Source organism: Tenrec ecaudatus, chromosome 16, assembly GCF_050624435.1.
Source record: "Tenrec ecaudatus isolate mTenEca1 chromosome 16, mTenEca1.hap1, whole genome shotgun sequence".
Taxonomy (NCBI): Eukaryota; Metazoa; Chordata; class Mammalia; order Afrosoricida; family Tenrecidae; genus Tenrec; species Tenrec ecaudatus.
Genome location: NC_134545.1, coordinates 1,758,578 through 1,781,397, shown reverse-complemented (window position 1 = coordinate 1,781,397; position 22,820 = coordinate 1,758,578). Strand labels below are relative to the sequence as shown.

Genomic DNA, 22,820 nt, shown 5'->3' with positions numbered 1-22,820 from the left:
TCCCCAAGCCTCACTGCTGAATTAGGAGGTGCCACAGGGGTGGGGTTTGCATCTGGGAATCTCTCCATGGCCATCTCGGTTCTGCTCAGTTGACCTCTAAAAGTCACATTTCCCACCCTACCCACCCCACCAAACAGCAGGTGCCAGGCCAGTTGTGCCAATGGAAGGCACTGATGGAAAGTGACAAAGAGGAGGGGGTCTGGGTTCTGCCCTGAAACTATACATGGAGCTGTCCAGGCTGAGCTACATGGTTTTCTGGGTTATCCCACACATATAATTGTCCTGGTTTCTGGACCAACAGAACAGTTTCTAAAGCCTGTGGTACAAAAGGGTCCCTGCTAACATACGTGTGATTAGAGTCCTAAGAGGAGAAGACAGAGCAAGAGCAGGGCAGAAGGATCCTTTGAAGAGAACATGAATAATTGAAAATGTTTTTATTAGAAAGAATAACAGTTTCAAAATGTGACTTGAGTTTCCATGTGAAGTCAGCAGAAGGCCACAGAAGGTAAGCAAGGGCAGAGTAGTAATTAATAAAACTGAGAAAAGAAACACAATGGGTCAAAGTTGATGAAACTAAAAGCTGGCCCCTTAATCACACAAGCAAAAACTGATAAGCTCATAGCCAAACTAAGGAAAAAGAAATACATTACTCATAGCATGAATGAAGCAAAGGACATCACTACAATCTTACAGCCAGGCCGATGAGACAGGAGGCATCACTACAGATCTTATAGACAGGGCAAGAATAATAAAGCAATATTGTGACCATTCCATTCCTACATTTGACAAGTCATGTGGGGAAATAGACCAATCCCTTAAAAACACAAACTATACACTCAACTAATCGGAGATTGATAACTAAATAGCATTAAATCTAGTCAAAGAATTAGTTTCTGAAGAATATCCAGACCTGGGTGGTTTCGCTGGATGATGTTACACCAAACAGTTAAAGAAGAATTAGCGTGAGACCTACATAGTCTCTTCCAGATAAGAAAACCTGAGGGAACATTTCCTCATCTCATTTTATAAGGCCAGTATTATCCTGATAGTAAAATCAAAGGGAAAGCACTTAAAAATAAAAAACTTGGATCCCAGTTTGTTTCATGAATGTTGACATAGAAATCTTCACAAAATAGTAAATTTTTAATAAGGCAACATAGAAGAATAATTAAACACCATGGCCTAATGGAATGTACTGCAGGACCATGGCACCGCTCATTTCGTGGAACATCGCTGTCTCACGATTCACAGGTGCTAGCATACTTTCTTTGTAAGAGGAAGGTTTATGACACGCCGCATGCAGCAAGTCTATTGACGACGCCATTTCTCCAACTTTGCATCTCTGTATCCTTTGGGGGCACATTCTCACGTTAGTTCGAGTGTTTCCATCACGCTAGTGCATATGCCCTCCGTAGATAACAGCAGAGTGTCAGCATCCCCATTCCATGCCCTGGGAATCCTAACCATCCTTGCCACACCCTTTCTGTTAAAATTCATTTCACTGCAGAGTCTGCAGCAGAGCCCACGGTAACTCCACGGTGGACTTGCCAAGGGGTGAATCCAGGGATGTGTTTCTTGTGTTGTCTGCCTGTGCAGACCGGACTTGGTAGCAGTCGCTGGACCTGCCCTGCTCACGGACAGGCTCCTTCAGGTGTGGCCTCTGCCCAGAATTCTCCACCTTGCCTGTCCACTGGAGTCATCCAGGAGCTTTCCAACACTGGTGCCTGGCCCACCCCAGGGGGTCACTGTGCAGCCCAGCAGCGTCCCAGGGCCCTGCCAGTGATTATCGTCACAGCCAAGCCCAGGAACTATTCTGAGCACCACGGAGGCCTGCCGACGCCTGCAACTCCCACAAGGAAACGGGTAAAACGCCGTGCCCACTGGCACTTTCAAAAATTGATATCCAGTATTTCTCATCAGTTTCAATAGTTGCTAAGGATGAAGTTTCTTGCGTATTGTAAATCTTGACATTTTAAAATTAAATGGTTACATCACTCTCTTAAATGTATCCATTGGAATATAAATAACAGAATGACTCCACACCCACCACCAGCCACTTACAAAGCACGAGAAGCTCTTCATTATCAGACATGTTGCATTGTGCCTTTCCCCCTGCGACTGATGGTGCCCTGTCAGTTCCCTGGGACTGAGCACAGGGCTGGCCAAAGTACCAACACACCGGCCTTGGAAGGAATACAACCAGAATGTTCTCTCCGAAGGGAGAATGACTCCCTCACTTTGGTCAGCACCATCAGGAAAAGACAAAGCTCTGGCAAAGGCTATTGTGTTTGGTAAAGTTGAAAGCCAACAATTAAGAGAGGCACCCTCTGTAAGATGGGCTGACTCAATAGCCACCACCAGCCGACTGGGGGTGCACAGGAGTCTACGTGGGTCACGTACTGCTCCGCTGCACCTCACAACAAGGAGCGCCAACCATAGCAGAAATGCCTGTTTCTGCACATGTGTAGGGACCAGTACTTCAAAAAGCTCACTGAGACACCCCCTTGTCTTTCAGTTCCGGGTCTCCAAGGAGCTTTAGGAAGCCCACTTGCTCATACGTAAATATCCAAGAAGTCAGTGTGCATTTTTTTCCTTCAAGCTAAAACTATTGCAACTGAGTGATGGAATAACAGAAAAGACATGAATGGGTTACAGCCTTGAATAAATATTTTTATAAGCAGCAGGTTTCATTGGGGATGCATCTTTTAGGATGAGGGAGGTTGTGGAATGGCCTTAGGGGAGTCTAGAGCTTTCCATGCTCAGAGAAATGAATCCCCTGCAAAGCACAGATGCATGAGTGATGCCACTCTTGGGGACAGTCTGAGGAGGGTTGAATTAAAGTGCAATATGTATGTATGACAGACTATTACTCAGCCGTAAACAGGAACAGCCCTGATGGTGCCACTCCAGCACTGATGGACCGAGGAAATGATTTGATAAGTGAAGTCTGTCCATCATCAGTTATCCTTAAGGGTAAATCCTGAATAACCCCACTTAGAGGAATGACCAAAGTTTTGTTGGCATAGTGGGTTGTGTTGATCTGCTAACTGCAGGGTCAGTGATTTGAAACCACCAGCCATTCTCTGGGAGAAAGACGAGGCCTTGTGCTCCCATGAGAATGTGTAGTCTGGGAAACCCTAGGGGACGTTCTACTCTGTCCTACAGGGTCACTGTGATTTGGAATTGATTTGATAGCAGGTTGTGGCTTGAGATTACAGAAACTAGCCCTGTGAAGATCGGGAGGTAGGGGAAAAGGAGGGGGAGTGGAGGCACAGCTCAGTAAGCATTCCTCCTGTGTATGTATTCTTTGCAACTGGACATTTGGCCATAGATACTGTGGGGGGTCTGCAATCTGACACGTGTAATTGACACCACTACGCCATGCCCATCAGAAACGCTGAATCTGCAAATGCTGGGCTCTGTATATTTTCATGACACTAAAGAGGAAGCGTCGTTGGCTTTGCATGTTCCCAGTGCGTGGACGGGGGAGGGTTATGAATGGACTTTGATGGATTGGGAGAGAGCACACACAGACACTGAGGATCAGGGGGTGTGCCCCTTTTCCAATGCCCTGCTCACACCCTCATGTTGAGTTTTTGCCTCGCCCTACTTTCCAGTTTCAAGAACATTGCTGAAATAGTCAGAAGAAGCATTAAACAAAACCGAGTGGGGTCCTTGATATTAAAGATATACACTGCACATCAGGGAGAGAAAACTCACACCTCAGACTGGGGGTGGGGGCAATGTGTGGGCAGAGGGCTGGCTCTTGCCAATATCTCATGCCCTTGCTGTGGGGAGAGGCCTGGGTGCAGACAGCTACAATTCACTCACATCCAGGAGATACTTTGGGTGAGAGACCAGGCTCCCACAAAACAGTGCATACCGCAAGAGACCAAGTCGTTTTCATTTCCGCAGTGCACATAGCTACCATGCTGGCTGCATACTGCCGTCCACCAAGCATGCAGTAGCCCCATCAGAGAGTTTGGAACTTAAGAAAGACGCAGGTGAACACGCACTATGGGGAATATGGTGCCTGCCAATGGACTTGCTAGCAAGAGGTTGCTAGGAACCTTCCACTTGTACAAACCTAGCAGGAGGGGGGGGGGGGTCACAATAAAGTGACCTACCCTAGAGCCCAGCCCAAGGTACAGAGAACCGCAAGGAAGCATCAGTGTGGAATCCCTGCCCCGCTCCTGTGCTTCCTTGGATTCCTATACTAAGAAGACACTTTGAAAGTTCATGCATTATATATATAAAACTTTTAAAAACACAGCATCACCAAATCCATTCCAAATCACAGAGCCCCCTTGGGGCAGAGCAGAACTTCCCCAGTGAGCCCGTAACCAAGGCTGTGTTCTCTATGGAAGCTGGCTGCCTCATCATTCTCCCAGAGCAGCTGGTGGGTTCGAACCACCAACCACTTAGCTTGAACCTGAGTGCTTACCCACTATGCCACCAAGACGCCTTCTAATAAGAGAGAAGACCATGCCATAGAGCAGACTGGGACTCACAGTCACCCAATGGGACAGAGTGGAACGGCCCCAGGAGGTGCCCGGGCTATCGGTCTTCTCGGTGGCAGTCTGCCTCATCCTTCTCCCATGGACCAACTGGTGTGTTTAAATGCCAACTCTGGGGTAGCAGCTGGGCACTCTTAACAGCTGGGCACTCTTAACAGACAGTGTAAAAGGAAAAAGAGAAAAAACCTGCCATCAAGTCTATTCTGACAGAGAACTGCCCCTGCCGGTTTCTGAGACTGTACATCTTTTCTTTAAAAAAAAAAATCATTGTATTGGGGGGTCTTAGAGCTCTTATAACCATCCATCCATTGTGTCAAGCACATTTGCACATATATTTCTATCATCCTTTTCAAAGCTTTTTCTGCTTGAGCCCTTAGTATCAGCTCATTTTTTCTCCCTCTCTCCCCACCCTCTGTCCTTCATGAACCCTTTATAATTTATAAATTATTATTATTTCCATATCTTATACTGAAAAAACCTGTAAATATCTAGGGGAGCCTCATTTCTCTCTCTGGAAGCAGTTAGCAGACTCAAACTGCTGACCTGGTAATGAGCAGTGACCTGTGTGCCACTTGTCTGTGTAGACACCTGTTAGTTTGCACACACACCGTGTTTTTGTTGCCGTTGGTTGCCAGTGGGGCCACATGAAACACTTGTCCATCCAAACACTTGCCCATCCGAGCCCACGCCTCTGACATCAGGAGAGAGTGAGGGGAAAGGGTGCAAAAGGTGCTGTTCTTATTTGCCTATGCAAGCTACACAGGTGGCCCCTGGGGAGAGGGGACAGGTGGCTCGATGCCAGGCCTGCTCTGCTTCACACGGCGGGGAAGCCATGATGATGCCGATCCTCACACCCTAACCACCATGAAACCACCTCAGGGCCGTGGAAATGTGTCGTGAGGTCCACGCAACAGTTACTTCTATGGCTTCACTTAGCTCGGCTGGGTGCCCAGCTGCTCAGCCAAAGGCCAGTCAGTGTGATGTGATTCAATCAGTCGGCCTTCAGTCAGGATGGTGACCCTTCGTGGATGGCGGCAGGTATCAGCCAAGCAAAAGGCCTCTTGAGCATGAGAGGGCCTCTCTGGGGGTACTGGGTGTCCAGCCGGCAGATAGACATCATGTCAGAATGCCTCTCAGTCCTCCACTGCCTGACCTGCTCACCAGACACCTCTCCTGGGAAAACCAGCAGACTGTCACCCTGTGGCCTTACTGCACCATGGGAGCCAATTTCCCCAAATAGCACTCAGTCCATCCCTATCAGTCCCTCTGAAGAGCTCCTTCACTCACTCTGTTTTTCAGGAGAACCTATGACAAACCCTAAGTACACCGTGAACTCATGCCTTTGCCAACGGTTAAAGACCATGGGGCTTCAGGAAGTCCGTGGGAGAATGGAACCGGGAGATATTGGACTTTGTCCTGGACTTTGTGAGGACAAGTTCCCATAACTGGCTCTCTATGATTGCAGGTTATCTTGGAAATCGTCTCTCCTCGTTGTTTTCAGATTTTCATTTATCTGACCTACAGGCGAAAACCAACTTCCTGATGAAGGACATCAAGCGAGTTGCTCCTTTGGTGGGCCCCCGATCTGGGGAACTCAGAGGGACACGGCATGGGGGTTCGAACGCGGCATGTTCTCACCACCCTGAACCTAAACTCCACAGCTCCCTGCTGTCATGAGCTGTGTTCCCCTGAAGATGTGTGTCATATTACTGAACCATCCTCTCTCCCCTCGGTTTCCATCCCAATCGTGTTGCTGACTTCACATCTCAAAACCAGGAAAGGTTGTAAAACAAGCAACTGTGTGTCTCGGGGCTTGCTTTTAAATGCATGCAACACAAATACTTACTCACCACAGTGATTTTCATAGGGCATCGCTTTTACATCTAATTAAGGACCCTGGGAAATCGCAATCTTTGACAGCAAAAGCTTACATTACGTTTACACCAGCACTCCACGGATCAAATTCTAACAGGAGGGCTGCCAGCCCATGCACAACGTGACAAGCTCCGGGAGGTTAAAGACCAGGGTCGCTACAGTCAGCATGGAGACCACCAGGCCCCTTGCTTCAGGGTCTGAAATTCTCAAGAGCTACCCAAACATTCTCAAGCCACAGCATTTGGGGGACCCTGGCTCCAGGCTCCAGAGGGGCAGCCCATTGTCTATAGCCAAGCCTTTCCCATCCTCCTGGCCGCAGGGATTTGTTCTCAAAAGCTGGTCCCAGACCCACCTGGGCCCATAGTGGGCAGAGCTGAGGGGGCTCCGATGGAGCCACTCAGAGAATCCTCCATCATGAAATCAAGGTTTGAAGATGTCATTCTAAGGTAGGGTGACACCTTGCTTACCTAGGGACCACCGTTCCCCTCAGTGTCCATACAGCTGGAGGGCAGTCATACTTCTATAGGCTGAATCTAATGCTCTTGCTTCCAAACAAGCTGTCAGTGAGCAGTGCTTTCTCAATGAAGGAAGTGACCCTTTTTTAATGAAGCCACGGAGTCAAGGACATGTAACCTCTTACCGTGTTGAGGACAGTCAGCCTGACTCCTGTAGCCCATAGACCACTGTAGATGATTTTTCTTGCTTTGTTTGGTTTGTACTTGAAACTAAAAGGTGGCTGACTGATCCATCACCAGCGAGTGTTTCCTTAAACGACTAAAACTCAGGTGGCACGCTCTACGTCACAGGACATTCTCTTACCTGCTCCTTCATACTCCAAGGGAAGACTGCCAAGCTGCAGGTCTGCTTGGAGTCCTTTTTAAATCTGTTGGGGTGTAGTCAATTCTGAAGGGTAACAATATTGCAGGACAGTGCAGGGCGCCCCTCCTCCCCAGTGGATATTTCAAGCTGTGATCCATCATCCCAGAAGCAGGCAGGCTCATCTTTCTCCCGTGGAGTGGATGGTGGGTTCAAACCACCAACAGCCTGGTTAGCAGTCAAACACTTTGAGAGACTCCCCACCCACCCACCCACCCCCAGCATCTGTTGCCCGTTGACGGAGGCACGGCATCATCTTTGGGGTTGGGGATGGTCAGTTAAATGTTGGGAAGCTCCTCCTCTTTGTGCCTCTCCTCCTGAGACACACCAGGACCCCCTTGAAAGACCTAGAACTACATGGAAAAGTCAAAGTCAAAGCAGCTGCTGAGAACTTACTCACCCACAGGTAAGGAACAGGTAAGACAATGTCCTGTGACTCACTCACACAGTGCTGGGGGAGGGAGGGTGGGAAATGAACAGCATAGGCCCCTCCACTCTCCCAGCCATTCCCTTGGGAAAACAACAGGCGTGAGGCCCTGAGGGTGACTTTGTAACCCCACGGCCTCAACCATCCAGTCTTTAGCATGTGCATTTCAAATGGGCGCATTGCTCATTCCAACCCCCCTAAAGTCTGCGCACAAGGAATACAGGAGTCAGTCTTTTCTGTCTGAGATCCGCATCTGGCTCAGGTGCTGATGTGCAGGCACACCAGCCAGCTCTTGGAAGGTGGAAATGGAACATGAGGCTGCGGCTATGCCTTGGGTTATTTTAGCTGAGGTGCAGTGTCCAGCCCTGGTGCCAGTGGTGCCAGCAGGCAGGTGATAGTGATATGTGAGGAGGCAGGCCAGTTTAGAGGCTCATGGGAAATGGACATGTCCACTGCCTGCTGTTGTCCCCACACCCACACCTAGGCCCCTACTGATGCCTCATGACAACAAAGCATCCCTCTCTGCCTGAGAGGAGGCGGTGGTCAGTGACAAAGGACCTGGTACAACTCAGGAAGGACACATGGGAAGGAGATGTTAGTGTTCCTTGGAAATAAGGGTGGCGAGACGTCTTCTCACACACTGTGTCATCAGGATGGGCCAATCTCCAGAGAAGCACACCAGGCTTGGTCACTCATCAAGTCTGTTCCGACATACAGCTACCCCTGTGGTACAGTGTCCGGGGCTGTCATCTTGACAGAAGCAGCTGGCCACATTGTTCTCCCCGCAAGTGGCTGGTGGGTTTGAACTTCTAAGCTCTCGGTTAGCAGCTGAGAGATTTCCCATGACGTAGAGGGTCCCAGAAGAGGAAGTCTTTCAACGAGATGGAATGACACCATGGCTGCAACACTGGGCTCAATCACAGCAATGACCGTGAGCATGGCCAGAATGCCCACCTACCCCCCCCCCCCACACACTGCTTTTGAGTTGATTCCTAGCCATGATGGCTGCAGGACAGAGTAAGACTCTCCCAGAGGATTTTCAAGGCTGCAGTCTTGATGGAAGCAGATTGCCTGGTCTTTCTCCAGAGGAGTGGCCTGTGGGTTGGAGCCATTGACCTTGAAGTAAGCAGCCCAACGCCTAACCCACCAGTGCCACCAGGACACCTATGGCCAGAATAGGACAGCACTGGGTTTTGTTGCCAGGTGGGGGAGGGAGGTACGCTGTGGTCTCCAACAATCATGAAGAGCTGTTGAAAGGGAATTCCGGGCACCAGCACTCCCCTCCTCTGCCCGGAGCTCTGGTCATGGCCCAGCACAGCCACACACCTGTTCAGGCCATCTCCTGGAGGTAAGAGCTTATTCATATTTTGTTCCATCACCTCAGAGCTTTGTTCATTGCTATTATAACTCGTCTTCAGAAGATAATCCTTGGCCGCTGTTCCAGAGGATGGAAAAATTTGGGAACAGAGCTGAGCAGCACGCTGAACAGAATGAGCAATGCCCTGTGCTGTCCCGGGGAAGACTGCTGATGTGGCAAATGGTTTCTGACAAGTCTATTTACCACAATAAAAATATACGTTTTAATAAATAGATGAATATTCTTTCTTCCCAATGTTGCCAATACTGTCTTCCCAATGCTTCCCAAGTTGGACACACACGCACCTCAGGAGTACCAGGGGAAGCGTTGTGTGGAGACAGGTGCAGGGGATGACATCTGATCTTGCACCATCTTGACCACCAGTGGTCAGCTAGAGTCCATGGCTGTGGCCTCAGTGGCGTCCAATCTAGGAACTCTGCTTACAGCTTCCTATCAGACCATGTTCTGTTGTGATGCGTAAGATTTTCACTAGACCTTTCTTCCTAGCCTGGAAGCTCTGCTGAAACCTCCCACCCTGGGTGACCTAGCCGGGATATAAGATACCAGTGGCTTGGATTCCAGCATGACAGCCACACAAAAGCCACCAGACTCACACAGTGGCAGATGGTGGCGGAGCAGAAAATGAGATATTACATAATTATCCAGAGAGAGCAGACGGTTTAAAGTGCAACACAACACCATGAGAAAACTAGGGATATCCATTAAAAATCAGATTCACAACACCCTTTCAAAACGCCATGGAATGCTTACATAAATATAGTTGGGGAGCGCCGAAAACAGAATTGTGCTTACTATATATACGGTGTGAACAAAACGTTTCTAAAAGTTCATAGAAAAACAACGAGGAGAGAGCCCATCAAAGTACAGAATTATCGTCTTTGGGTGCTCCGGGGGGGGGGTGTATTTTTACCCCTCTGTCATCCCAAAATATAATGTAGTTGCTTACCAAAAAAAACTAAACGCGATGGCATGGAAACAGCGAGGGTGAGGGCAGGGAAGGTGGGGTCAGGCCATGGCCAGGGCAGATTCACAGTCCTGGAGCTCATGAAGATAACGCCAAGCTCTGAGGGTCTGACCTGGGCACACCCACGGCGGTCACAGGGGTCCCTCAGGATCGATGCACCCCCCAAACCCCCTCACACACACTCAGCCCCTTGTAGGAAAGCCCTGAGAAAATTCCCGCCCACATGTCTTAGTAAAAGGAGGTCTGTCTACTAATAGTGGTACGTAAAGCACGCTTGCAAGTGTCTCCTGACTCTCCCCCAATTCTGGCCCAGAGCCCAGTGTGGCTGTCGGTTCCCCCTCCAGGACAGAGTGGACGGGCCCGAGGGTGCCCGCTGCCTCACATTTCTCCCTCGGAGCAGCTAGGGAAGGGGGTGATGAACGGCTGACCTTTCGGTTAGCGGCCCCGTGCGTGCTTCGCCCACTGAGGGCGGCGCTCCAGGAGGATCCTGAGGACACGGCGAGTGCTGCGTCTGGGCGAGCAGATGGGCCGAGAGCTTTCCTGTGGGCCTCCTTCTCCGCCTCCCTCGCCCGTCGTCTCCACCCCACACGCACAGTCTGGGTGATAACCGGGTATAAAAAGAACCCATCCGGGGAAAGTGGGGTTTCTTGAGTTCTTTTTCTTAAAAAAAATAAAACAACTTTCTACGGCGGTTGGGACGGAAGACCACAGGAGCGCCGCCCTCAACCACACAGCTGCATCCTGATGTCGTCGGGTCGGCCCGGGCTCCCCGCTGCATGTACTTCCGGTTGGCGGGTCGACTTCCGGGCTCTTTGCGCGCACAGCGCATGCGCACGCCCTTCAGCGCCGCCCCACCCCCACCCCACTCGACGACGGTTCTGAGGGGCACCTGGTGATGCTTGAGTTCGTGTGTTCGCATTCTAGGCCTGCCCATTGTTGAGCTGAAGGGGGCCTGGTGGCGCAGGGGCTTCAGTGCCCGGCAGTGATCGGAAGGGTCCAACTACTCTGCAGGAGAAAGAGCCCCTGGTGTGGTCCCGTCCGGAGGGGCAGCCTGGGAGACCACGCGAGGCAGTGCTAGGATGGACGAGTCAGCAGCGGGCGATGTCTGTCGGCCAGGCGAGCTCACCCGGCTGGATTCACTTGCAGGTCTGAGAGATCGGAGGGGCACAGACTTGGGGGCCTCATGCTGGTCTCTGAGTGATCCATGAGCCTGGTCTTTGCACGTTGCTGATGTTTCAAGATCAATGGAAAGGAGGGGGTTAGCCCTGGGTGGAGGATGCTCCCCCATTTTAAGCAGGATGTTTTAAAGAAATAGAAGAAGACATGCCCCCAAATTCTGAAAACGTGGTCTTTTTTCCACAAGCTGACCCGCCCTGACCGCCACCTCCTAGAGCCTCCACGATGGAACTCATCCAAGTGGATTGCATGAATGAGCCATCCCTGAATCCTGAATCCCACTCCCTCCCCACCTGCACCCGTTATCCTCTGTCCACCCCACTTCTGACTCTTTCTATCTGGACCACTTTCCATGTCCTCCAAAATGCGCCTTATTACTCCTACATTTTCACATCTAAATTCCCCAAGGGGTCTTTTCATGGAAACACATTTGCAGTCTGTGCATCAGCAGGCTCTTCCACCTGTCCTGAGATTTACCACAGCCACTGTGGAACCTGGGGCCCTGAAGATCCTAGGGTGAATGCTAACCCCCACCCCAAGTTTAAAGCCTTCATGTTGCAAAATCCCTTTGGGAGGCCAGACAGCCTTGGCGTGGAGGCAAGCATCAGAATGCACGGTCCTGAGACCAGAAGAACTAGATGGTGCCCCGCCACCACTCTACCAACTGCTCTGAAAGGGATCGCATTAGAAGGTTCTGCACAGAGAGAAACACGTGAGACAAAATTCACATCCCTACACAAGACCATGCTTATTGTCAACTTACCCAAATCACAATAAAAAGTTCAAATAATCTTGGTGATTATTTAACGAACAAACAAACAAATAGGAACAGAAATTCTGCGGGACACAGTTTTGTTCTGATGTGGCTTGTCAGTGGCCATGCTTGCTGTTCTGGATGGATCTTGACGAGAGTGCCATCTCAGTTTCCAGCATGCTGAGAAATAGCTACCCTTCACGAAACTCCATCTTCAGCCACTCCGTTCCTGCAAACCACATCCCTGGAGTCCAGACCGCCCCTCCTCTGCCTAATTCTCAGCCATCCAGCAAGCACCTGGGCTTCACCTCAGAGCAGCTCAGCTCTGGTGTGCGAGGGTCTCAGGTGAGCAGGATCACCAGGCGGGAAGAAGACTCCCCCCATCACAGTGTGAGGTGAAGAGGATGCATCCAGTCAATTTGTACCTTTTGTTGCAATCTGGGTTTACAGAGCAAATCAGGTTTCCATTGGACAGCTCACAATGCTGCTTCTCATCATAGACCGTTGTCCCCACCATGTATGAGCACTCTTCCCACTGGGCTTCCTCCTTGCCTGTCCCCTCCTGCACTCTGAGCTTATTCCCTGGTCACAGGGGTCATTTTGGTGGCATGCGGCCATTTGTTCTGAGTGCCACCTCCCATATACGATTGTTCACCATATAGGCCTGTCTGCCCACTGGCTGAGAGTTGAGCCTTATGAGAAGTTCGTTTCCAGGCCTGCAGGGTGACTGAGGGCCACCCACTTACATTTTGCCATCACAGTGGTCAGGTAGACAGGGCCTGGAGAAGACACTGAGCGATGGGGACAGAGGAGCTGGCCCTGATGGCCTCAGTGGAATCCTGCAATGCTGGAGGTCACCAGTCCTGCTGCCCCATTCTCAAGGCTGAATTTTTATGGCTACCTAGAGAGCCCTGATCATGGAAGGCTATTTTCCACATGAAGGTGGGAAACGGGAGGAGGAGGAGAAGATGACAGTGAATTGGAACTGACTCTGTTCCAGACGATAGGAGCCATGGTGGCAAGGTGGTTACACATGTGTCTGCTAACAGCAAGGTTGGTAGTTTGAATACTCCCATAAACACTTAACAGTCTCAGAAATCCCCAGGGCCAGTTCTACCCTGTCCTGTGGGATCACTATGAGTCAGAATTGACTCGATGGCAGCAAGTTTGGTTTGGTGTGGACCTTCCTCTATGATTAAAGCACTCAGCTGCCAACCAAAGGGTCACTGGTTCGAACCCACCAGCTGCTCAGTGGGAGAAAGGTGATGTGGCGGTCTGCTCTGGTCAAGATTCACAACCGTGGACGCCCTCTGTCCCCAGGGTTGCTGTGTGAGCCAGAGTGGACTCCACAGCCACAGACAGATCTTTTTTTTGTTTTTCTTCCCTCATCCCCTCTGCCAGTTCTATCCAGATTCTATGGGCAGGAGGCAGGAATGCCCAAACCCAGCTCCGTGGAGGTTTGGTATCTCAGTTTCCCTTTTATGACAACCGCACCCCTGGATGACTCCCAGGAAGGTTTCCCGGGTATCCTCCGTCTCCCTGCGGAAGCTGCCCTCACACTCCTGAGCCCTGTCTCTCCCCCAATAGGGGCAATGGCTTCAGCGTGGCCTGTTTCCCCCTAGGTGGTCCTGCACCAGGCCCTTCTCATCTCAGGACGGCCGTCCCTATGGGCCCTACCACACGCGTCCTCACGCCACCTCCTCCAGCATCTGCTCTCCCGGAGTCTGAGCGAGCACCCATCTGGTCTCCCACCAGCCAGCCATGCAGATGTTCTCCTGAGAAAGCCTGAGCACAGAGCCCTGGAATGAAACCCTTCAGGTGCCTTCTGTCGGCACTGGAATGCCCTGGGACACCTGGCCCTTCAGAAGTGGGCACGAATCTCAATCCTGAACTCAGTGAGCTGCTCTCTCCTGGACCTCTCCCTGGCACCTGGATTTCCCCCTTCATAAGACAAGGGTTCTGCCCCCTTCCAGCTGCTGTGGACTCAACTCGACTCACGCACTCCCCCCCCCCCCACCTCCAGGGTGTCTGTGTCGAAGCCAGCTCCCCCCGGAAGTCTACTAGTGGCTGACTGCTGGAGGTGGATCCTCATGCCCTTCTTTCCAGGTGCTTGGTGGAGGGCGCAAGCCCCACCCTTCAGACGGGCAGCTGAGCATGTTGACCATCTGGAGACTCCCAATCTGTCAACACCCTGATTCTGCTCCCCACAGAGGGAGGGGTCATGCCTATGTTCTGAGATATCTGAAGGCGGCCACGGCAAGCTCAGGGGCTCATTGTGCCCGCAGATGTTGCCATGTGGACCCCAGTCTGGGTGATGGCTGGACCCTGTGACCTTGAGGGGCTCTGCCTCCTTGGGCAGCTGGAGTTCCTGAAAGACCCCTCAGTACTGTCCCCAGCACTTCTCTGAGGGGGCCTTGAAGGCACTGAGCAGCTCCCCCTCACACACCTGACCTCCTCACCAGTTTGGGGGGATTTGCGCCGCTTCGCTGTGCACCCCAAGCTTCTCTGGGGTCTAAGGTCCACACCTAACCTATCCTGGGACTCCTCCCCACAGGTTCGGCCGTGCAGGAGGGAGCCGTCAGGAGAGCTTAGACCTGGGAGCGGCACCTTCCCTGGCCTGTGCTGACCGGCTGGTGTAAGCATTGGAGATCCAAAATCAGGAACCAGACTGTCCTGTCTTCTATGCTGTCTTCTGATGGTCATAACCTTTACCTCCCTATAACGAGTTGCCAGGTGGGGTGAGCGGTGATGTCGAAGGGAGCTACACCCATGTGGCATCAATGTATGATCAGGTCTGCATTAACACAAAGTGTCCATATAGCTGATGGTCAGCTCTGTCAGCCTTCACCCAAGCCACAGTGAAACCATGCGTACATCTAAAACTATAGACTCCGCCCAGAGGGCCATGGAGTCGGTTCTCACCAACAGTAAACCATAGGACACGGTAGAACATCCCCCTCTGATCTCAGGCTGTCACACTCGCCAAGAGCAGAAACTCTCATCTCTCTCCCTCAGAGTGGCTGGTGGTTTTGAACTGCTGACCTTGTGACTGGTATCCCAACAAGTAATCCACCACCATGCCACCAGGGCTCCTCCTACATATATATTTAAATAAGTATCTCAGTGCCGTGTGTCGATGCAAACTCACAGAGAGCTTAAGACTAGAATCTTGACGGGAATAGAAAGCCCCGCCCAGTGTTTCTGAACTGCAGACCTTGCAGTTAGTAGATGTGTGTGTGTGTTATATGTAATTAAATATGTTTAATATATGTTATCGTGCCTTAGGGCCTAGAGGATCCCTAGTGGCACAGTGGTTAAGCGGTTGATTACTAACCGCAAGGTTGACAGTTCAAACCCACAAGCTGCTCTGTGGGAGGAAGATGAGGCCATCTGCTTCTGTAGAAATGACAGCCTTGGAAACCCCCTGGGGCCTCCATCCTGCCCTACAGGAAGGGTTGTTCTCAGTGGGAGTCACTCACCAGTAAAGGTTTGGGTTGGGTTGGTAATATTCAGTCGAGCGAGCCCAGTGGCATAAAAGTTAAGCACGCAGCTAACTTTTGAAAGGTCACCGGTGGAAACCCCCCATCTGCACTGTGAGGACATGACGAGGCTGTCTCATCTGGGAAGGACAGCAGCCCTGGAAGCCCTTTGGGCGGGGCTGTTCCTCTCTGTCCTGCAGGGCTGCTGCCTTGAGTCAGACTGAGCCCGACAGCAGCGGGTTCGGATGTGTTGCGCAGAAGCAGGGATTCCTTGGGCTGCAGGTAGAACTTCTGTGGCGTCAACACCCCCATGGATGAAAATGGGGCCCCGAAGTCTAACACAGACTCATCACACACAGAGATGGAGCCTGGCTGGGAGATTCCACAAACCTAAAGAGCTAAGAAACAAGAGACCAGGGAGCCGAGACGCCCTTGGTGGGCACCTGCATTTCTGAGTCTCTCTCTGAGTGACCCATTTGGGTACCAGTTTCTCCCCTGGAAACAGACAGACGCTGGCCTTGGACTCCTCTCCGAAATGCGTGTTCTTCCCTTGACGACCGCTGTCCTCCGTGCTCTGACAATGTACAGAACTGGACTCCCGCCACGCGTACACCGTAGGCGTGTCCCGTGTTCCCAGGTCTTACTCCCATGTAGACCCACAAGCAATCTCTGGAAGGAGCCCCCTTCAGTGACATCTGTGTAGGGTGGCACCCAAGCAAACAGATGCTTCCACACAGCGGGGTGGGGACACCAGGATGGATTGGCAAAGGCTCCCCTCGGCTTCCCTCGGGCCTTCGACAAGCAGATTTCTTAATCAAATATAAGGATAAAGTCACGCCACAAGAACGTCAGCCTCAGGTCTGTCTTCTCCCCAAACTCACAACAGCCTTGCTGATCCCCACTGGCCTCCAGAATATCCATCCAAATGCACTGCCGGCAGCCAAAGTCAAACTCGCCAGCCTGTGTGTTGCCAGTGCTAACACCCCTCCCTCGAAAACTGGGTGCCCTGTGCCCATCTGTAGTGTGGGACCTCTATCTCACTGCCCGCATGGCCCCCAACCACTAGAGTCACCTGCTTTTTCAGTCTTCCAACTGGTGGGTCTGAACCACTGATCATCCCATTGGCAGCACAACATCTAACCCGTGTAGCCACCAGGGCACTTTCTGACCCGACCCTGTGTGCTGGTTCAGTGGACAAGGGGGCCTCCGTGACAGGGCAGTGAGTGAGTGTGCCAGTCCCTGCATGCCCCAGCCAGACAATCGCCTTAACCACCAGAGTTAAAAGCTTGCATGTTCTCAGAGCCCCGGCCAGGGACACCAAGGTGGGGGCACGGAAGCCCACGCCATTCAGGGGTGCCCTCAATTAACAACTATCACCCAGGAAGCCTTCCAACAACCACCCAGGGAGGCTGGCACCACATGGACGAAGGCTCCCACTGTGGTCATGGTGGTCACCCAGGGACAGGGAGAATACCACCGGGACCGAGCCATGACACCAGAATCCTGACCCTGCAAGGTCTTGAGCAAGTTCTTCCAATTCTCTGAGGCTCAGTTTCCATGTCTCTAAATCGGGGGGGGGGGGCCTCGCAAGATGGGCCCATTGGGCTTGTCTGCAAACTCACACATGCAAAACTGATCTTCCTAATCCAATTAGCACAGCGACTGGCAGACACTGGCCTCTCACGAAACGAAACGAGCGGTGCAGTACTGCCCCGCACATTTGGAGGGACGGAAACGGCAGCACGGAACCACTTGACCTCCAGTCGAGGTCAAGGTCTACACACTGAGGCACACTGGCAAATTGTACTGGAGTCCTGGAAATGCCCAGAGTCCTCACCAAGGGCTGGACAGAAGCCAGACGGAGTTTCAACAATACAAGAGTCGCTGTGAGTTAGAACCGACTCAACGGCTCCGGACGGCTGCTTTGTGTCCTTGTTGATTCATTTCTGGGGTTGCTTTGGTGGGGGCTGTGATGGGCCACCCCATCAGTCCTGACTCAGCGTGACCCATGCAGTACAGAAGGAGACACCCGCCCATCCTGCGCCCACACAGTGCTGACATCGGAGCCCACTGCTGCAGCCCCTGTGCCAGTCCATCTCCAGGGCCTTCCTCTGTGCCAGTCCCCCTCCACCTGACCAAGCAAACTGTCCTCCTTAGGACTGCCCCCACACCCCCACCCACTCCCCCAGCAGTGTGTTGCCTTGAGCGGAACTTAAAATTTTAGACTAAAACACATTTCACGTAGCCATCCCCGGTAGCGTGCCAAGAACTGACTGGTAAGAGAGACCCACGCCCGATGCCTGGTAAAGAAGCCCGGTGGCACAGTCATGTAAGCACAGAGCTGGTGAGCCCAAAGTTTTGTTGGTCGTTTAAACCCACCGGCCAGTGTGGGAGACAAGATTTGCATGCTTGGAAGCATTCCGTAGGGCCTCTAAGAGAATCGGCTTGGTGGCCATCGATTTGGGGTTTTAATGACCGTCTGGAGCAGGAGTCCTCAAACTATGACCCATTTATCCGGCCCACCGGGTGTGTTTGCCCCGTTTGTTTTTTTACTTCAAAATAAGATATGTGCAGTGTGCATAGGAATTTGTTCATTGTTTTGCTTGTTTTTAAACTATAGTCCGGCCCTTCCACGGGTCTGAGGGACAGTGAACTGGCCCCCTGTTTAAAAAGTGTGAAGACCCTGGTCTGGAGTCTCTGAGTGGTGCGGACAGTCAAGTACTGCTGCCAACCGAAAGACTGTCAGTTCGAGTCCACCCTGAACCAGGTGTCTCAGGCTAAAGTGCTGGGGATCTGATTCTGGGGAATCCGCCAGGAGAAGGGCACTGTGGAGGGCCCAGTCCTGCTCTGACACAGCGGGGGTCTCAGGCCATGGGTTGGGCTGGAGGACCACAGGCTGGCTGGGCGGAGCTTCCCCAGAACAGGCCCCAGACGTCTGACCAGTGTGCTGGGAGGACGCAAGGCGTCATGCCCGAGCCCCGGGGGAAGAGAAGTCCAGGCAGGCAGTGGTGGTTTTGCCCGGCCGTTTAGGAGATGGGCATCGTCCTTTCCAGCTCATGACACTTACCGACCAGGTGCCCAGGCTTTTGCCGGAAATGAAAACCAGCCTGGTGCTCTATGGGGGGCTTATAATGGGGACTCACATAAAGACCGTGAAACAATAACATGCAGAGACAGATACTGAACACAGCAATCACACCGCTTGGCAGTCGGACCCAGACGTGATTTACAGCCCAGACCACACGCACTGCCAGAGAGCCAGGCCTGTCACATGACGACCTTACAGGAGCGTGTGGAATGCCCCACAGGATTTCCAGGACTGCAGATCTCGATGGGAGGAGATTGCCACACAGCTCTCCTGAGAAGTGGCTGATGGATTTGAACTGCCCATCTATCAGGGAGCAACCTAATGCTTAGTAAGTGTGTGCATGTGCACAGCTGTGCACTGTGTGGGTGCATTGTTGCCTGTGGACCTGTGTGTGTGTATTATCCAATTAAAATCCTTTCTCTACAATAGGTGGTTTCCAAACTACTCACACCCATATTTATCACAGCAGATCCACAATAGCAAAAAGATGGATGAATGAAGGGGCGCAGATGCATGCCTATCATGGAATACTGTGCATTCCTAAAAAACCAGTCATAAAACCATCATGGCCCGGATAAGTTTGAACGGCACTGTACTCAGCAAACTTAGTCAACCCCATAAAGAAAAGTACTACAGGAAACCACGATTATAAAAGGGGAAATCAAGAAAAAAAGATTTTCCCATCAAATGTGGCAGACCGTGAAGGGCACCAGGAGGCTGGGGATGGGGTAGGTGAGCAGGGATGGGGAGAGTGCCTGGGAGCGTGAAGGAATGGCAAGTGGAATCTCTCCAGGAATGTTCCGAAGTCCCTTGAAGCCTGAGATTGGTGGCTGCTGGTTTAGAACTTCCAGGAGGGGGAGGATCTTCATGGGGCATGGGGGGGGTGGGAAGGATCCCATTGTGCTGGCTTTATAACCCTGTCTGTACCATGAAATCCCATTACCCACAGTGCAGTGACACTGGAGCGGGATGGCTTCCTTGTCTGTGGGCACGTTGTGGGTCATGGTCCTGTGCCCCGATGGCTGTATGCACCCTCCCCCATAACTAAGCCACTGTGGGACTGGGATGCTCAGTGTGCCAAGACCAACACAGAGACTACCCCTCCATGCCTGGGTATGTAGCATCCTGTCACAGAGAGAGAGGAGAGAGGTGCCTCTCCATCACACTGTCCACGGCCTGGGAATTTCTGCACGTGGAAATAGTTGCAGCACACGGGGCGAATGTCTAACAGGCGCCGCAGCCAGCGGCAGAGCACTGGGAAGCAGCGGCAGGTCAGGTGCACATGCCGCTCTGCCTGTCTGAATAAAGTCTGGGCGCTGCAGCAGCAACCAGAGGGCCACCATTCCTAGTGCAAGCCCAGGAATGGCCCATAACAGACTTGCCTGCCTGCAAGCCCAGGCGGAGGGGGAAACCCACCCTCCTGCCGTCAACCATGGCTGCAGGCACCCAATCCACAGCCCTCCCTGTGCCTTCCCTGTATTCCTGGTAAACCAGCCTGAGACGCTTCACTCTGGCCACCTGGCAGATGGTCCAGACTCATAATTAGGGAGCCATGAGCCCGGGCCAAGCCCGCCATAAGACGGGCAGCAGCGCAGAGCAGCCACGCGTTCCTCTCCCTAAACCCCAGGGAGCAATCTGCGTGGATGTAGTGTCACAACCGAAACAGGGGTCCTGGGCGATCGCAGAGAGGGATGGGGGGGGGGGCAGGACTGAGTCACCTGAGTGAGCTCAGGAAGGTGGGAGAGAAGCAGAGCCAAGAGGAGATTTCACGGCCCCCTCCCCACCACCCCTTTGAAGTTTCCAAGAGAAGTCTCCTCTGGCACTCCTCCCCTACCCCACACCCCACCCCCACCACCCCAGGGAATAGGAGTGTGTGGGGCCATCGGAGGGATCCCCATCGATGAGGAAGAGGAATCGCTGCTACTTTATCCAGTAGCGGAAAACAAAGCCCTGAGCTTCCACACTTGCCCTTTCAGTGCAGATGGACGCAGAAATGGGAGGAGGGAGGAGGGGGCTCGCCTGACGGCCGCTTGGGGTCAAAGGCCTGCAAGGGCAGCTCCAGTACAACTTGAGGGTTAAACTCAGCATTCAACCTGTTGGGGTGCTGCCTCCAGCCAGCAGCTCTGCAAGGAGGAGGAGGACAGGGCCTCTGGTCCAGCCCAAGGGGCTGACTTAGCGCGCCTCGCCAGATTTTGAGGTAAATTCTGAATTCCCAGTGGCCACTCTCCCCAGGGAGCCCACCCCACTAGAGCTCCCTGCCTGGCCCGGGTGCCTGTCTGCTCAAACATCTCCTATCCCCTAGTCACCCCAAACACCCTTTAGGTGGGCAAGTGACACAGTCAATTAAGGGTCTCGACGCAAGCCCTCCGGGGAGGTACCCAAATGCCCAGGGCAAAGGGGCCTCCAGCTCCGGGGGTGGCCACCCGCGCACAGACACACACACCCACCCCCTCACCCCCCGCACACACTCCCAGCGAAGTTAGTCACGGGGCCGGAGGTAGTGGCCATGTCCCCTCACCTTTGGAGAAGAGGGCGGCCAGGCTGATGAGCAGGGACCAGTGGTGCCCCAGCGTCCCCATCTCAGACGGACACATCCTGCAGACCACGGCGCAGGTCCTCTGCTCCCGTTGGCGCCGGATGGACCAGGAGGTGGACGCGGGCAGCTACTGGAGGAGTCCTGCGGGGGGCCGGGGGTCGAGGGCTGCCAGCTACAGACCCGTGCAGTCCCCGCGCCTTGCTCCTCGCTCTCGCCAGCCCATGGCCCGGCCGCAGGCGATGGCCGCGCGCCGCCCGGAGTTGCTCTCCGGAGTCCGAGGCGCGCACAGGAAACCCCACCTCCTCCGGTGCCCCTCCGGGATTCTTCCCAATTTTTAATCCACGCGGGGGCTCGTTTCGCCCCTTTGTCCGCAGCGGCGGCGGTCCGGGCGTTGTGCAGGGCGCTCCGGGCGTGGGAGCCGCCGGCTAGCAGGCGCAGGCGGCGGGGCGGTGGGGCTGCGGCGACCCGGGCCGGATGTCCAGGGCCGAGCGGCGGCCGGGGGCGCCCATGCGCGGGTCCCCCATCTCGGGCTAGCCGTGCGCCCCCGGGCCGCTCGGGCGCCCAAAGTTTGGCGGGTGCGGCCGGCCCCGCGGCGCGCGCAGCCCGGGGCGCACTGCCGGCCGCGAGGACGCGGGGACGCGGGGCTGAGGCGCGCGGGAGGCGGGCCAGATGTGGAGGGAGCCGGCGTGCCAGGGCCGCCGCCTGCCGCCGCCTGCCCGCCCCTGGACTCCGCTGAGCGGGGGCTGCGGCCAGGACTCCCGCGGTGGTGGCCAAGGTGCCCCGCTCGGGTTTGGGGGTTCGCCTTAAAAATTGGCCTTTTTTTTAAAGCCCCACCCTTCCGGAGTGACAGCTGTGAGCCCCAATCCGCAAAGTGCGTCCCACCTCCTGGTCGGCCCCACATCCACCTTCCCCTTCACCGGTCTTGTTGCTGGTTGATGGGTGGGGGCCGTGGGGGGGCGAGGGACTCTGACTCAGCCTGGGGGACCCCCGAGGGAGCTGCCCACCCTCCCAACAGGTGTGCCCAGCGGCCATCTGCAGCCCTTGATTCTCAACACAGGGCTGGGGTGTCCAGGAGCCATCCTTGAGAAGCTTAACCTGCCAGAGAAGGTCCTGTAGTGGATCAGAGGCGGGCTTCCCCTCCAGCTTCCCCCTCATCCCTACCCTGAACCCCTGAAGCATGTCCTGCAAAGGGCCGCTGACCCCACCCTTGTCCTTGAACACCCCACTTCTGAGGCCCAGGGAACCCAGCCTCTCGCCCCAATTCAACCATGTGGGCCAACGAGGGAGGGTCCCCGCCCCTGGGGCACAGAAGGCAAACTGGCTGCATAAACCGGGGGCCCCTGAGGAAGCCACCCCAAACCCGGCCAACTGTGCAGCCCGCTTCCTTGGCTTCATCCCAGGACCCTTGCTCCCGACCCAAATCCAGCCTGGCAGAATTCAGCATGGCAGTAGGGGGACAGACAGGCAAGTCCAGCCAGGCACCGTCGACTTGTGGGACACCTATAGAGCAGTAATACCGCGGAACGCGTCCTTGGTTGGAACTTCTGTGTGTGCACATGCTCACCTGCATGCATATGTGTGTGTGCACGAGCGTGTGTGTGCACGTGTGCAAGCTCCCGCGCACGCATACATGTGACTGGGGTGAAGGTTTACAGAGCATATTGGTTTTGCATCCAACAACTCACACACACTGTCTCGTGACACTGACTGCTGTCCCATCCGTCCCCCACCTCCTCCGGGGACCCCCCTT

General features: G+C 53.6%; 1 protein-coding gene across 1 annotated transcript in view; it reads right to left on the bottom strand.

The window, feature by feature from the left end:
* TMEM132D (transmembrane protein 132D) overlaps positions 1-21,128 on the bottom strand; it is a 408,020-nt gene extending 386,892 nt beyond the window's left edge. Inside the window, exon 1 of the mRNA XM_075534423.1 lies at positions 21,053-21,128. Coding sequence (XP_075390538.1) covers positions 21,053-21,128 — 76 coding nt within the window. The remainder of the gene's footprint in view (positions 1-21,052) is intronic.
* Between the last annotated feature and the right edge of the window lie 1,692 nt (positions 21,129-22,820).